The sequence below is a fragment of the Gadus macrocephalus genome, chromosome 19 (genome assembly GCF_031168955.1).
Source record: "Gadus macrocephalus chromosome 19, ASM3116895v1".
NCBI lineage: Eukaryota > Metazoa > Chordata > Actinopteri > Gadiformes > Gadidae > Gadus > Gadus macrocephalus.
In genome coordinates, this window is record NC_082400.1 from 12,881,990 (window position 1) to 12,899,430 (window position 17,441).

The 17,441-nt window shown below is 50.2% G+C and overlaps 1 protein-coding gene across 1 annotated transcript in view; it reads right to left on the reverse strand.

Moving 5' to 3' along the window:
• cerk (ceramide kinase) overlaps positions 1–17,441 on the reverse strand; it is a 36,152-nt gene that overhangs the window by 11,408 nt on the left and 7,303 nt on the right. The window contains exons 2-10 of the mRNA XM_060038329.1: positions 13,673–13,807; positions 12,100–12,222; positions 10,673–10,798; positions 9,050–9,119; positions 8,597–8,742; positions 5,733–5,807; positions 4,974–5,126; positions 4,614–4,719; positions 4,001–4,083 (exon numbers count right to left, since the gene is read on the reverse strand). Of these exons, the coding sequence (XP_059894312.1) occupies positions 4,001–4,083; positions 4,614–4,719; positions 4,974–5,126; positions 5,733–5,807; positions 8,597–8,742; positions 9,050–9,119; positions 10,673–10,798; positions 12,100–12,222; positions 13,673–13,807 (1,017 nt within the window). The remainder of the gene's footprint in view (positions 1–4,000; positions 4,084–4,613; positions 4,720–4,973; positions 5,127–5,732; positions 5,808–8,596; positions 8,743–9,049; positions 9,120–10,672; positions 10,799–12,099; positions 12,223–13,672; positions 13,808–17,441) is intronic.

Consider the following 17,441-nt stretch of genomic DNA (forward strand, 5'->3'; position numbering starts at 1 on the left):
CGTATACACACAAACACTCACACTCACATTCATAGAGACACAGACGGACAGACACGCACACACACAAAGATACACGTATACACACAAATAGAGACAAGTATACACACACACTCACACAAACGTACATAAACACACATACAACCGCACAGAAAGACACACACACACAAACTCACACTCATAGAGACACACAAACAAAATGAAATGTTCACTCTCTCTGAGGTACTGACAGTGGTCTTTTGATTGATTGTATGCTGTTTACTGTGTGTGTGTGTGTGTGTGTGTGTGTGTGTGTGTGTGTGTGTGTGTGTGTGTGTGTGTGTGTGTGTGTGTGTGTGTGTGTGTGTGTGTGTGTGTGTGTGTGTGTGTGTGTGTGTGTGTGTGCGTGTGCATACGTTCTTGTCAGTGGATTCAATATGTTTGTCAGAGTCATGAATCTGTCATTGTCTGGTGAACCTGGCAGGTAGACAGATCGGGAGACGGGTGGACGTGCAGATAGACAGGTGGAAAGACAGGTAGTCATCCCAACTGGGTCAACAGTACCAGCCCGACATATTAAAATGTTCGCTTAACGCTACATTTGAACAAACAACAACATCCAACGAGAACGCTCGTCAGAAAACTAGCGGAGGAAAGAGTGATTCTGCATCTCACTGTAGTGTACGTTAACAACAGGTCAGTCTGAGGATACAACTAGGTCGTCCACAACCTCATCCCCGCCCCGCTTGTAAAACGATGGATCCTCAATACTTTATTCATATTGCGCTTTTGTAGACACTTGAAGGCCCTTTTACAAAGCACAAGGGTCAAAAACGAACTACTGTCACTATAAAGTCACGTTAAATCATTTAAAAAGCAAACAAATTAACAAGCAAAAATATGCCCTTTTCAAACATATTTTCAAAGGAACACTCAACAGTGTATTTGCTGAACCGTATTTCAGAATAAAAACATCCTGGGGTCGGCAGCATTAGTTAGTGAAAATCCTTCAGTAGGTTTATGTTTGAGTGATAGAGACAACCTTGTATCCCAACAACTTCCTGTCTGCAGAAGTGGAACTACCTCTCCTTAACCCCAAGTTGCTACACGACAGATGACGAAAATAATTGTTATCGGAAGGCTGTCCACTCTCGAACTAAGTCTTGCCATTTCTATCTCTTCTGAATATGTGTGTGCGTGCGTGTATAAAGGATTCACGACCATGTGTACACGTGTATACACAATCCATGATTCTGAGACTTCTAGTTCACTGAATCCTGCTCATTAGCTGTGACAGAAGCGCTCAGACAAACAGATGGACTGCGAGATAAATACCCAAGGACGGACGCTTTGATGGAGCACAGACAGTCCCGGGTTCACCCCCGCCACCCTGCTGAGAGACGAACCGACACCCAGACACTGCTAAATGGTTTCTGGTGGCAGATATAATCATCCCCCCCCCCCCATCCCTGCTGGTTTGGCAGAGGAGGGGGGGTATTCTCAGCGACTTCAAAACGGGAACTGTGAATTCCTTAGAGACCTATAGGAATCACTTACCAATAACAGAAATGCCGAAAGTATTTTTGGCGATTCGTCATCCACGAATCCAGAATAGTGCGTTTGTGTTTTTATCTCTGTGTCTCGGTTGTGCGTTCCACCGCAACGCTGCACAACGGGCCGTGATTATATCGTTGTGCTCCACGCCGGCGCGTGCCTCGCGCGCACGGCGCCTATAAAGCGTGACACTTGGGTGCGCACCTCGCTGTCAGTCATTTATATTGGATCAGCGGTTAATGTGTTTGTTGACAGCTCCTGTGCCTGAACCGTTTCTAATAGTTGGTTCCCCCAGTGGGGTTTTAGCACAGTCTGTGAACCTTGCCCCGCACAACGTTATATTAAATCCTCCTCCTCCCTGCTCCTTCTCCCTACTCCTCCTCCCTGTGCCTCCTCCTCCCTACTCCTCCTCCCTACTCCTCCTCCTCCCTACTCCTCCTCCCTGTGCCTCCTCCCCCCTACTCCTCCTCCTCCCCCCTACTCCTCCTCCTCCCTACTCCTCCTCCTCCCTGCTCCTCCTCCCTACTCCTCCTCCTCCCTACTCCTCCTCCTCCCTGCTCCTCCCCCCTACTCCTCCTCCTCCCTACTCCTGCTCCTCCTCCCTGCACCTCCTCCCCCTCCCTACTCCTCCTCCCTACTCCTCCTCCCTGCACCTCCTCCTCCCTTCTCCTCCCCCTGCACCTCCTCCCCCCTGCTCCTCCTTCCTACTCCTCCTCCCTCCTCCTCCCTACTCCTCCCTGCTCCTCCCCCCTACTCCTCCTCCTCCCTACTCCTCCTCCTCCCTACTCCTCCTCCTCCCTGCTCCTCCTCCCTACTCCTCCTCCCTACTCCTCCTCCCTACTCCTGCTCCTCCCCCCTACTCCTCCTCCCCCTACTCCTCCTCCCCCCTACTCCTCCTCCCCCCTACTCCTCCTCCTCCCTGCTCCTCCTCCCTGCACCTCCTCCCTACTCCTCCTCCCTACTCCTCCTCCCTACTCCTGCTCCTCCCCCCTACTCCTCCTCCTCCTCCCTACTCCTCCTCCCTGCTCCTCCTCCCTGCTCCTCCTCCCTGCACCTCCTACCTACTCCTCCTCCCTACTCCTCCTCCCTGCACCTCCTCCTCCCTTCTCCTCCCCCTGCTCCTCCTCCTCCCTGCTCCTCCTCCCTGCACCTCCTCCCTACTCCTCCCCCCTACTCCTCCTCCTCCTCCCTACTCCTCCTCCCTGCTCCTCCTCCCTGCACCTCCTACCTACTCCTCCTCCCTACTCCTCCTCCCTGCACCTCCTCCTCCCTTCTCCTCCCCCTGCTCCTCCTCCTCCCTGCTCCTCCCCCTGCTCCTCCTCCCTACTCCTCCTCCCTACTCCTCCTCCCTACTCCTCCTCCCTGCACCTCCTCCTCCCTTCTCCTCCCCCTGCTCCTCTCCTCCCTGCTCCTCCTCCCTACTCCTCCCCCTGCTCCTCCTCCCTACTCCTCCTCCCTACTCCTCCTCTCAGCTCCTCCTCCTGCAGTGTACCTCTGCACCTCCTCAGGGAGGCCCGCCCCCCACTTCAGGGAACAGTTAAGGGAGTGGGTCTCTGAGATGGTTAAATTAAGGTCCTGGGTCTGAGATGGTTAAATTAAGGTGTTGGGCCTGAGATTAAGTTAAGGTTTTGGTCTAAAATGGTTAAATTGAGGTGTTTGGTCTGAGATGGTTAAGTTAAGGTGTTGGGTCTGAGATGGTTAAGTTAAGATGTTGGGCCTGAGATTAAGTTAAGGTTTTGGGTCCTAGATTGCTAGGTTAAGATAATAGGTTAGATATGGTTAGGTTAAGGTGTTTGGTCTGAGATGTTTTAAGTTAAGGTGTTGGGGCTGAGATGGTTAAGTTAAGGTCCTGGGTCTGAGATGGTTAAGGAGTTGGTTCTGAGATGGTTAAGGAGTTGGTTCTGAGATGGTTAAGGTGTTGGTTCTGAGATGGTTAAGGTGTTGGGTCTGAGATGGTTAAGGTGTTGGGTCTGAGACGGTTAAGTTAAGGTGTTGGGGCTGAGACTGTTAACTTAAGGTGTTGGGTCTGAGATGGTTAAGTTAAGGTGTTGGGGCTGAGATTAAGTTAAGGTGTTGGGTCTTAGATTGTTAAATTAAGGTATTAGGGTAGATATGGTTAAGTTAAGTTATTGTTGGAGAGATGCGTTAGGATTGGGTGATTGTGGTCGGGTCAAAGATCTGGGCGGCAATACTGGAGGAATTGCTTGGCCCGTTCCGCCACTGTTGCCTCAAAATTGTATTTTCAATGTAATTTTCACGTATGACTGCGACTGCGACCCAGAGTAAATGAGTTGGCCATAGGTGAGGCATCCCCAGTCCACAGCCACTCTCGCTTTTCCAACAATGATTTTTGCGCTTTTTTTTAACTTGCACATAAAAAAACGTGTAGGAGGTAGAAACTCAATCTACGGGAAAAAGTATCTGTACCAAGCGGTTGATTTCAGGCCGAGAGATGTAACGTAGAGCTCACCTTTGATAAACTTGTCCTCATCGTCTGATAAATGTTTTAGTTCCATCTTCTCTGAGCAGGACCCCTGCTGGCACACGTGACACCTGGAAGATCAGCAAAAGCACCTTGGTGTTAATAAGTGCATCAACACAGACTTCATATCTTATATCTACCTATATTACGTTTAGGGAATTTAGCAGACACTTTCAACGGAAGCGATTTACAAGAAGTGCATTTGTTAGGTTCCGTGTATGCAACAAAGATAGCTAGGATAGGATGCTACACAATGTTCAGTACTGTTCCTTTCAGTGCCAGGACGAACAACGATACAATAAGGGCGTAAGAGGGGTGGCTTTAGGAAGGTAAGGGAGGAGAGGGGGCGATGTGGGGGAAGGGAGTGAGGCTACGCAGAGTCCAGGTGAACTCTGAACAGGTACGTCTTGAGTCTCTGGTAACTGGTGAGCGACTCAGAGTTGTGACTTGTGACTTTGTCGTTCGACTTTTGGTCGCTCTTAGTGATGGTGGTCCATACATTCAGGGGAAGCCAAGGTCGGGAATCACTGCTGTATCGGCCAATCAGAGCCCCAGGTGTGAATCCTATTCCACGTGATCCATGTATTGAGTGTGTATTTACCGAGCCACGCATTGCTCCCGCACCCCGGGCAGTCGCTGTGTCTCTGGGGCCGGAACAAACCAGACGCTTCCCTCATAGTATTGATGGCTCAGGAAGGTTCTCACCCCTGGAAGAAGAACACACCTGCCTGTGTTAATTCGCCCGTGGGCCCGACGGTCGTACCAGATCGTACCAGGCGGCTCTGGAGCCCTGCGGGCAGAGAGGGTTCACGGGAAGGGCTTATAGCGCCTCCAGAAAAACGTTTTCCTTCCGTCTCTAGCGATGCGCTGACCCTTTGACCTTTGACCCCGGTGGTGCACTACAGGTCAGGGCCGCTCGATGAAACGGCAGCGGAAAACAAACCCTAAAACCGAAGCTCACCTGCCAGGTCGTATCTCAGCGGGCCCATCCATCGGTTCCTCTCACTGTTGGCCAGCACGTCGCCATAGAAACCGTAGCCGAGCAGGGAGACGGAGTATCTCAGGAAGGCAGCGTCGCTGTGGACGGAGCACACGTCCATGGGCTGGGTGTCTCCTGTGGGACGCCGTCAGAGCGACCAATCAGACACCGGATGGCAGTCCCAACACTGTCAGAGCGACCAATCAGACACTGGAGTCTCAACACTGTCAGAGCGACCAATCAGAAACTGGATGGCAGTCTCCACACACTACCCGGTGGGCTGGGATACGGCTTAGGAGAGCACAGGCCACAGGTCGGACGTGTGTGTGTGTGTGTGTGTGTGTGTGTGTGTGTGTGTGTGTGTGTGTGTGTGTGTGTGTGTGTGTGTGTGTGTGTGTGTGTGTGTGTGTGTGTGTGTGTGTGTGTGTGTGTGTGTGTGTGTGTGTGTGTGTGTGTGTGTGTGTGTGCGCTAGATCCTTTGGATGACAATATGAGGTCCACTTCATCAACAAAAACTAGAAGATAGTTCCTGTGAAGTAACGCAGTAGTTTGTTAAACTACTTGGTCATTTAGCTTTGCTTGAATCCAAAGCGATTCCCAGAGAGTACATGTCATTAGATAGGGGGGGGACGACGATCCTGTTGGAGGATGCGTACATCGGGGATCGAACCCAGAACCTTTAGGCTGGGAGTCGAGCGTCCTCACAACCAGAGTGCTCTGTGACTGAGTGTAGTCGCTCACCCAGGATGATGTGCAGGGCGGAGGTCACGGGGTCGTTGGTGCCCGTGGTGCTGTAGCAGACGCAGTCGGTGGAGCCTACAACAAACACGTTTTAAACGGGTTAGGGTTAGAAGAAGACCTTAGAAGACGCTTTGAAGACGTCTCATCTCTTATTCATTCAATTCAAAGTAAAACAACCGGCTGGGGTTTTCTTTGACCGGGTCAAACATGTGCTTTAGAGTCTGAAGGCTGGATGCTCCTGCGATTTACCCGGGCCGATTTTTTTTTTACGGCCACAGCCACCGAGGATGGATGAGGGCTGGAAAACAAATGTTTTTGATCTGAGAGTTTTCCATTTGTTCTTTTGACGTCTTCCCCGGGGTTTGGTGACCGCCTTCCATCCAGACTAAATCGTTTGAAGCGTGTCGTTTCCTCAGAGCCCTTGAGCTGGGGGCTCAGTGAGGCGTGGAACCCGTAACAATAACACATCATTGTTTGAATAAATAAAAGTTCAGCCGAAGCGATGCTGGCGGAATCAGATCCTTCCATTGAGGAGTCTATTTAAAAACCTGTGTTTCGTGTTGAGTAAAACACTGTTTTACTGTGGACTGGGCTGAGAGACGTTATCCCAGACTACCACAATGTCCTTTCCATTCTCTTACTTCCTATGAGCTGTGGACCTCAATTAACGGAACGTGACAGGAAGAAAAACAACGAAGACAAAGTTAAGTAGCAGTTGAGTTATTTACCAATCATTACCCAAATAAATATCCTTGTAATGGAAACAGATATTCCACTACCAGAAGTCCCGCCCTCTCTCTCACCTCTAACCCATGTAACTTAAAGTCCCGCCCACTCCCCTATAAACCCATGTAACTCACAGTTACATGGGTCTCTAGTCAATAGCGTCCTGTAGCGAATCCCGCTTAAAACTTTCAGTCGTGAAGAAATCCCCTTGGAACGAATCGGTGTGGACAGAAGGCCAAAACAGAGAGAAAAAAGTACAATTGTCCCAACTTCTCCGTTGGAGCGGTTCTGTCCGTGGGGCCCTGGGACGGCCTCTATTATCTCCGTCCTCCCCCTGGTGTACGGTGAATGCACGACAGCGGGCGGCTGGGAGAGTGGATTCGCCAGGACCCCTCAGGCGGGGTGAGAGTGTGTGAGTGATCTCGCTGAGCGGTCTGAGAGCCGTGTCTCTCAGAATGCACATCTCTGCTCCTCACAACATCCATTCAAGTGTGACGGCTCCGCGGTGAATGGAGTTGGACGCTTTCTGAAAGTCAAAACTGAATAGGGAAGGAGATATGATGTGTTTTTTCTTTTGTGGTTTCTTTTGGTGTTGCATCTCCTAAAAGGACAAAGACAAATCTCCTGGGTATGTCCGGTGTTGCAACAAAAAGCTGAGGTAGATATTAATCCATCTGTCCATCCAATGATCTCTCTCTCTCTCTCTCTCTCTCTCTCTCTCTCTCTCTCTCTCTCTCTCTCTCTCTCTCTCTCTCTCTCTCTCTCTCTCTCTCTCTCTCTCCTCAGCCTCTCTTTATCTCCTCAGCCTCTATCACGCTCATCCAGAGGGGGAAGGCAAGAGATTGACCGATAAACAGAAAGGAAAGAGAGACATGGAGAGACAGATGTGCAAACAAAGATGGAGAGAAATAGGGAGGGTCTATGGGGAGAGATTAGTCTTGCTAATGTCAGACCAAGCTCAATCGTAGATCGCACGTTGGTCTGGGGAAGCTGCCATCATTTTCTTCAGCACAAGAGAAGTGATCAATGGGCCTAGTTCAACTGACCCTGTACGCGATTGGCTGTATGCCGTCGCTTCCCTGTCGTCATTGTGTTTAACCAGCCAATAGCGTGCCAAGGGGAAAAGCCAGCTTGGTGATTGGTTCCCGCAAAATTATCGGAAGCAGAAAGGAAAGCTTTGCTCTTCTCTAGACCCCAGGTCGAACTCAAATCGCCGGAAGAATGGGCGCGGCTACTCACTGTAGGGAGAGATGAAGTGGGGGAGGGAGAGAGAGAGAGATGGAGAGAGAGATGAGAGGGGGATGGAGATAGAGGTAAATAGATAAAAGAGATGAGAGAGGGGTCAGGTGAGCAAATCATTCAACTAAACTCGCTCTCTTATCCCTCCTTGTGTTTCTATACCAGTGAGAAGTGTTGCATTCACACACCTGTCGACCAATCCTGAACCACTCATGGGAAAGCTCCCCTCATTTATCCGAGATGAGAGTGAGCGGTGTCTATTCTAAATTGCCTCAAACAGAGGCAATTTAGGCGATTGTTTGTGTGTACCAGGATGGACGTGAGTGTTTGTATTCTTGGTACGCAGGCAGGCGGTATGAGTGTAGCCAGGCGCTGTTGTTTACTTCCCTGTGCGGTCTAGTAACTGTTAAACTACAGGGTTCAGGGATTAGCGTCTCGGAGAACAAACCAAACACTTAAGCTCTCGGGAGATAAAACGCTGTTGTGTACGGAATCTGATATTTCAGATTCAGAGGGCAGCTGTAGCTTACGTTACAATATAAAGTTATACAATGAGCAGGTAAATAACTGTCAGTCAAGCTTTATAGCCTTAGGAGCACCGGGGGGGGGGGGGGGGGCATTTCTGTTGACGCCCTGGGAAGACTTAAACTGAAAGAGAACACTACTACTACTATGTCAATGCTGCTGCTGCTACTACTACTATAACTACTACTGCGGCTACTATGTCGATACTATTGCTACTGGTGCTAGCCTACTACTACTGGTGCTACTATGTCTGCTTCTGCTACTACTGCTTCTTCTACCTCTTACTGCTATGAAGTATAAATCAAACGTATGATTATTGTTATGATTTCGGCCAACCGTGTTACCCGCTTCCCCGTTGCCACGGCGACCCCTACCTGCGGGGATGATGCCGATTCGCAGAGAGCACGGCACCAGGCGGGCGTCGGGGAGGTCCTGGTCCACGCCGTGGTTCGCCTGGGTCCCGGAGACCAGACCGTGAAGGACCTCACTGAACATCCCGTCTCCCCCCACACACACCACCCTGGGGGCCGGAGAGAGGACCACCTCATCACACACAAACACACACACCACCCTGAGGGCCAGAGAGAGGACCACCTCAACACACACAAACACACACCGCCTCAACACACACAAACACACACCGCCTCAACACACACAAACACACACCACCTCAACACACACAAACACACACCACCTCATCACACACAAACACACACCACCTCAACACACACAAACACACACCACCTCAACACACACACACACACACCACCTCAACACACACACACACACACACACACACACACACACACAGGAGAAAGATGACTCACCCGTCGTACTTGTCCAGATTGGCGCGCTGCTCTCTCAAGTGGTCGCGGGCGTGATTGGCGCGCTCCGTAACTACGGACACAGATTGGATGTCAAGGATGGGGCGTGGGGCTGGAGGCGAGCGGCGCTCAGAGGGAACGGCCGGACTCCGGGCCGCACGCCGTGATTGGGATTGGAGGCGCTTGACCGGGAGGACAGACCGGCGCTCCTGAGAGACCGAAATGAAAGATACCTCTGTGGCGGGGGCCTGGTCAGAGAGAGCAGCAGAGCTGAGACGGGATGGTTTAAGGCCATTACCAAGCAGTCTGTACACCAGCTACTGGTCCACCAGGTACTGGTCCACCAGCTACTGCTCCACCAGCTACTGCTCCACCAGCTACTGGTCCACCAGCTACTGGTCCACCAGCTACTGCTCCACCAGCTACTGGTACACCAGATACTGGTCCACCAGATACTGGTGCACCAGCTGCTGGTACAACACCAGCTACTGGTCCACCAGCTACTGGTACAACACCAGCTACTGGTACAACACCAGCTACTGGTCCACCAGCTACTGGTACAACACCAGCTACTGGTCCACCAGCTACTGGTATAACACCAGCTACTGGTACACCAGCTACTGGTGCACCAGTTACTGGTCTATATGGACACCAGTTACTGGTCTATATGGACACCAGTAACTGGTAACCAGGCTCAAAAGGCAGTCCACTAAGTTCCCAGTACGACTACAGCCCAACCTCTCCGTGTTTCTAAAAGGCACCTTATTACAGACCTGATTAGTTTCTCTTCTTCCTAATGCCTCCTCCATGTGTCATCTTCCCCGTTGAATCCCCCTCTCAGAAGCACCTCTGTGACTCTGATCCGTGCTGTTTTCCTAAACTCATTTGTTCGCCCTGTTCCCAGTGCCTCATTGTGGTTCGCTCAAATGTAGCTCTGCTTACATTTGATCGGGAACGCGTTTCTTGTTCTGGTTGTGAGGCGCATGGTGACGCACTTTGTATCGCCCTTCTGGCCGGGCTTAGCTCAGGAGGTAGATTGGGTCGACTTGTAGTGTCGAGGTGTCCCAGAGCAAGACTCCTCCCCCTGACTCGTCCTGACGAGCTGGCTGTCGCCCTGCGTGGTTGACTCCGCCGTCGTGTGTCCGACTGTATGTGTATGGACCTTTTGTGAGTCGCTTTGGATAAAAGGCGTCCGCTAAACGCCCTGAAGGTACACAGTATGTTAATGTTCTGCTCGCCAGGCAGCACCAGTGGAGCTGGGTTTTATTGGAGCACCAGCAGCACACCGTGGCAGTGGGAGCCGGCCGCGGCTCGACACTGCACCCACCACCGCGCCACAGCGGCCCCTGAATAATAGATGGTGTTTGGATTCCCCCGCTGAGTCCCACAAAACCAGCACCCCCATCGTCGCGGCGGCGTCGTGACAGATGACGGTCATTTTGCACGCCGAGCCTCCACAGTGGGGGGGGCGGGGTCGTGTTTTGCAAGAATGGGGGGGGGGGTGGTCGGACGAGGTTCGCCATGGAGATCCATCTCGCCGCCCGCGGCCTGTCATTAGTTGTCCCGTGTTAATGTGTAAAGCGCTAACGGGCTGCGAGGGGGGAGGGAGGGAGGGGGGAGACTCACTGATGACATCGGTGGAGACGCCGGCGCGGGCTAACAGCGGCGCCACTTTGCGGTCGTAAATCCACACGGCGAGCTGCCGGCCCCCGTGGGGGTTGATGAACACCAACAGGCTGCGTGGTCGATTGCCTGGGGAGAGCGGGAGAGAGAAGCGAGAGAGCGCGAGAGAGAGAGAGAGAGGCTTTAAGGAGCTTTGTGTAACAGAATGTACAAAGAATACCCTTGATTTGTCATCTGAGATTAAGGATACATGCTACAAATGCAATAATTAAGATTACCTTTAACCTTGAGCTATTTGAGACGACAATTGGAAAGACGTCAACAAACTACGACAATATAAAGTCGCAAACGTTATATATAATAAATTATTCATAGAGCGAAAGAGAGAGAGATGCTCTGTGCTCATCTATCGCTGAATGTTCTGATGGTGATTACCCCTATATTCATTCATTTAGCAGGCATGATTCCAAAGCGATGTACAGTGAAATACATGCATTAAGGAGCAGCTGAGGTGAGTCTGTGGACGTTGGGGAAATCGGAGCCAAACACCCCAACCACTAGAAGATCCTGGATGAAAGGGCCCTTACATGCTTGGGCCTTTCTAGTCTTCACCATCAAACTGCAGCATTACTGTGTAATGTCTCTGTACTGTAGATTGAAGATTCACATCAAAGCAGCCACTTCTTACAAACTGTACAGCTAGATAATTCCAGTTTGCTCTGGCGGGGGACGCTTGTCTGCACTCTGTCTCCCTGCATCCGCACATTTTCATCTCCCACACAACAACACTTCTCATCTTTTATTAATTCCCTGGCCTTGGTACATCCGAGCATACGGCGAGATATTTACCACGTTTGGAAGCATAACACAGGATAAAGGGTTTATTAATGAGTATTAATGACAAGTAACTAGTGTAAGCCTAGTCGCTCGCGTCTTATCTTCCTGTGTGTTCCTTGGTAGTTGTTCAGATTCCGATAACAGTATTGTAAAGTCTAAGCGCCGATCATAAACCATCACGTGACTATCAGCTAATTTATTTACACCGGCAGAGAACATCACAAACACACGCAGTGTTATGCTGCATTTGTTGACGTGTCTTCTCCGACCTACGTGCGTTCGAGCTACCAAGTCGGGGAAAAATGGATGGTCACGCTTATCGAGAAGACTACAAATATATTATTATAATCATTGATTATAAATGTAATTGATCTAGTTCTGAAAAAATAACATTGTCGGCAGTAAGTGAACCAACTAGACATTGCTGTCATCATAAGAGAACTCTTAAATATGAACAGTGTTATAAGTAGTTACAATGTATCGGTATGCAGTCGGTATCGGCCGATACTCATCCGGGAATCTGAATCGGTATCAGCAAGGAAATAATGGTATCAGAACAGCTCTTATCCTTGGGTGGAGGCGGGCCAACGTACTGAGGAAGTTCAGGTTCTGCTGGACGGCTGTGATCCACTGCTGCTGAAGGCCCTGGTGGCTGCAGAAGAAGGTGACGTCCCGGCTCAGCCAGCGGTGCTGCGCCGACCGCCTGACGTAGCACACTGGAGCACACAGGGGAACAGGAGGAAGAGGTTAGCACCTGGTGGAGGTGAGTGGGCGGTGAGTCACCTGTATCAGTGACCGCCAGGAACAAACAAGGAAACAGGAGGAAGAGGTTAGCACCTGGTGGAGTCACCTGTAATCAGTCAGCAGGTGCTATTGGTGATTCAACAACAGGTGGTCAGTGGAATGTCAACAAAGACTACGTCATAGATGTAGAGCTGTGGATTGATTAACTGATTAACCACTTTGTGTACTTTAAAGGTGACATATTACACCACCGGGTGTGAGTGTGATTAGCCATTACAAGCCGTTTTGAAAATCAGTGTCTTCTGACTACACAAGTGGGTCAGAAGTAGTCCATCTAGATGTATGCTGGATAGATCAGTCTACCAGCCTACACAGTGGACTGCAGCAGACGTTGATGTATCCGTCATACAGCCCTCCCAGTTAGTAGGCAGGAGGCTTTCAGAGATAAAATACAATCAATGACAGTTTTGTCCAATCTAACTGGCTGTGAACTGTGTAAAGTGAACTAGCGTAGCTCGGCTGGCTGGGTGGCGTGAGCGGGAAGGGTTAAGGGTGAGTGTCAGATGTGTGTATCAGAGGCTGAGAGGGAGGTGTATCAGATGTGTGTGTTTAAGACTGACAGCAGGATTGGGGGGGGGGGGGGGGGGGGCAGTAGGAACATTGCCGCGCCCTTCTCTGTGTTTTCATCTGAGGTCACAACACTTGATGAACGATCTACAGCGGAGACAGGGGCGGTTATGGGGCTTTCCGCTTTGTGCCGGATGGCGTGGACGTACGGCGATGTTGACATTTGGGGCGTGATCGATGGGGAAGACAATGAGCGCCCGTCTAGACTCTCATATCACCGTGAGGACGCTCTGAAGTCTTGAGATATGGAGATTGGGTAGCTAACTGTTGGTGGAACGGAAAATCAACAACATTGACAAATGGTGTTGTAGTTGTTCTGTCTGTCAAAGGCTTGTTCTGGCTCACAAATCACACCTCTTACAGCATCAAACATCCCACAGTCCTTTCTGTTTCCTCTTGTTTAGCGCTGGGTTTGAGGGAGTTTCCTCCTGATCCTTGTGATGAGGATGTTTCTGAGTGTTGTCGTAAGTGGTCGAACATGTAGCCACGCACACACACAGACAGACAGACAGACACACACCCACAGCCTCACACAAGTGTCTAAAGATGACATTGAAGTTATATCAATGTACGTTTACTGTGTGCTTAGGGATTTGCTGGCCATGACAGACAGGTCGCAATACTGGAACAACATTCCTGGAGTCGTTTATCCCCCCTCTCTGATGTAGGACCTTAATTAAACGACTTTTCAGAAACTGGTCTGGGGCCAGTGTCTCTTTTGACGGCCAATCAGAACCACTCATAGATATGGAGCCGATGAGGTTGATTCATGATGTCGGCGGTTGGATGGCGTACCTGTGAAGGCGTGGGGGTGGGGCTTCTTGTGTTGCTTGGCAACCGCCTCGCCCTCCGCGGGCTCGGTGATGGGGTGGGTGCCGTCCCCATCCTGGACCGCCACAATCTCACACACCTGGACGCGGTGGCACGCCGCTGATGAGAGGAGCAGAAGGAATGCTTTGATTTATGGCCCTGGGAGATGGCTGGAATACCACTCTGACGCACACGCACGCACATGCATAAACACACACACACACGCACGCACGCATGCATGTGCGTGCACGCGCGCACACAAAAACACACACAAACAAACCCTAGGAGATGGCTTTAATACAACTCTCTGAAGTACAACACACACACACACACACACACACACACACACACACACACACACACAAACACACACACACACACAAACCCCAGGAGATGGCTTTTATACAACTCTCTGATGCACACACCCAAACACACACACACACACACTAGACAACTAGAACTGTACACATAGACACTAACAGACACACATTAAACACCTTAAAACTCCCATTGCTGCAACAGGCATGCAAATACACACATAAAAAACACACCTGCAGACTTACAAGCACACACACACACACACACACACACCACAGTAAAACAGTTCAATGTAATGCACGGATATTGTTTTGACATTTGGCCGGTGCAGAGAGCTCTCCTCAGTCGGGCATCAACAGAGCTCTGCGTCTATGAGCGCGGGCGTGCCCGCCCTGTCCGCCAACCCCCAGACTCAACGGAGACACGGCTCTTTGAGACCCGGCGATCGCCGATTGAAGGGCTGATTTGAGTGTTCCCAGTCCTAAACTCCTCATCCATCAGGCAGAGTGCTTGTTGATTCCCTGTGTCTGGCAGCGCACCGGGCCCCCGCTACCCAAAACAAACACACCTAGAATCTACAACGACGCCTGGGGATGGAGAGGCCATGGAACGGAGGATTGAGGATCAATAATTTCACGTTCAAAGGTGATCTGAGTGGTAAGGTTTTTCCAAGGTCCAGTGGAGGACTATAGTTGCATAACCTGAGCATTTATGAAAACCCAGTTGAATATAGTTTTGTGTATTGATTGTTTGAAATTATAGTGTTTTTAGTGCGATTTTTAACCCCAAAACGGATGCGCGCGGATTCACAGCCACTGGCTAGTGGTTGGGAGCGCATCCGTTCTGCTATCGGCTAGCAAGGGCTTTCTGGATATGTCAACGGGGTAATCTGCGGTGATTGTTTACATGAAAAAACACAAGGTTTATACTGTTTCGCCCAACTATTTGAGATAAACGAGCACGGTGGTGTCTCGTAAGGAACCCACTCGTGTTACATAGGTCTTGGAATGGTTTTCTGAGTGTGTTTAGTAGCCCCAAAAGCGGATAAAGAACTTGCCCCCATAGGTTAGCCTTGTAGCTATTCCGCAGCGCCGGCAGCAAGTGCAAATCTCTAGCCTGGTCGAATACATTTTTGTCGGGTTTTCAGCTTTCCTCAACATGGGGTGACCCTCAGGAAAACAATAATCACGTTAAAAATCGCCAGAGTTCTCCTTTAAAACAAGCCAGCCGTCAAAGCAAAACATTATCATCCATTATTACAGAATCTAGTATCCTGACCAATCAGAATACTCTATTTTGGTTGGTCAATCAGTGCGATCAGCTGCGTTTTATTTCTGAACAACAGGCAGCTGCTATCAATAAAGGCTGCTATGCTGCCTTTCAAATCACACTTTTCTTTTTACTTGTATAACGTACTGCTGCTACCCTTACAAAGTATGTACTGCTGCACACAGTGTGAATACAATTTGTGAATACAATTTTGCAAAATAGCCCAAAAAGCATACTGGCCTGCATACTGTGCAATGCGACCGGATGTATCGCAGTACAACATCCTTGTATTGTTGGCATACTGCATTTTCCATACGTTGTATTGAGACATGCTAAATCTGGTTCTGGCATACTGAATAGTGTGGCAGTGTGGGTATTGGAACGCAGCCTCTTCCCACCGGGGTTCACCGTGGGACTAACGCAGGTGTCAACGCTCATGACACTAATGATGAGTCCACTCCTTTAATGGAGCAGAGAACCGGTAGGAGACTCAACTAGTGAGATAACTCACAGAACATCAAAGTAGCCCAGGCATAATTAGTGTTACGCCCCGCACCCCTGCGTGACCGGCGATGATGGCTCAGTGGTAAGGCTCCATTGCCACCGTTATTGGAGTGTTGATAATGTTGTCAGAGGCCCGCCGTCACTGAGTCAACACTGCAGTGCCACTCCATCTTCATAAAGTGATTTTATCAAACGTCGGCCGTTGACGGCTCCGACATCATCAAAAACACCAGGACAGCAGAACGGAGAGCTTTGAACGGCGCGGGTTCAGTAGCAGGCAGCTACTCTTGACGCACACAAACGCAAACGCGCACGCATGCATATACACATGAACAAACACGCACACATACGCGCATACACTAATACACAGACACACAGACACATACAGAAATGCGCGCACACACACACACACACACACACACACACACACACACACACACACACACACACACACACACACACAGGGGTTGTGTAAAAACATGACAGACTGACGCAGCGTGATTCAAACGCGTTCCGAAGTCAGACGCGGAGGTAAAGCGAGGGCAACATAATACGTCGGGAATAAAGAGAGGAACTTTCCTCAAACATTCTCCACTCTCTTCCCCGGAAAACGACAGGCAGCCTTCAAGGTGAGACGCAATTTAGGAGCGTCTGGCGCGCTGGAGGGAGAATTAATTCAAGGAGAATGTCTTCTGCTTGGAGTCGGAGCACAGCGCAGCGGGATAATGTTATGGCTATTAATATTCTCTTTTTTGACAAATGGAAAGTTGAGTTAGAGCTTGGCAGGAGATGGAATGTAGAGGGAGTGCGGGAGAAAAGAGCAGTTGTGTTCCTGCATTATTCATGCGTCTGGGTGAAACCTGCCCCTGTGTTGGCAGCCATGATTGCTTTATGAATGCTTCATGAGCGGCGACGTTTGGTGGCGGAGTGAGTCAGGATGGGAACCTTGGTGTAGGGAGAATAGCCGGTTTAGAATCACAGCGTCGTCATGGTGTTAATTGTAGTTCATGCGTGATGACGGCGTTAACCTTTTTTTTCTCCGAGCCGGATGCAGGACGCATGAATAGCCCTACTGAAGATCCGAATCCCATTTATCTTCCGCAGTCTGTTGCTTGTTGAGGTGAGAACGTCAGATCAACCTGTGGAGTTGCCCTTGAGCAAGGCAGCCTCATCTGCTACGACGGACCCCCCCCGTCGTGGTAGCGATAGAAGTGTGTGTGTGTGGGGAGACGCACCGTGGAACTCTCTCTCCATCGCTGAACACACACACACACACACACACAGACAGACACACACACACACACACACACACACACACACACACACACACACACACACACACACACACACACACACACACACACACACACACACACACACACACACACACACACACACACATACCCTCGGAGAAGCCCACCCATAACAAGAGGCTCTCATTTACAACGTCCCTCAATTGGCTGAAGAAGTTCAAATGGTTATGATGGTACCGCTGTTCCCTTGTGCAAGGCATTGATCTCTCTCACTCTCATTGACTTCATACCAGAACGTGGATTGCTCATAAAATGTTGTGTAACGATGCTAACAATGCTAAAAACTCTAAGTGGTGTTTCTCATTCAATTCCCGGTGTAGTTTAGCTAGGTCACAGCAGCACCACAGCGC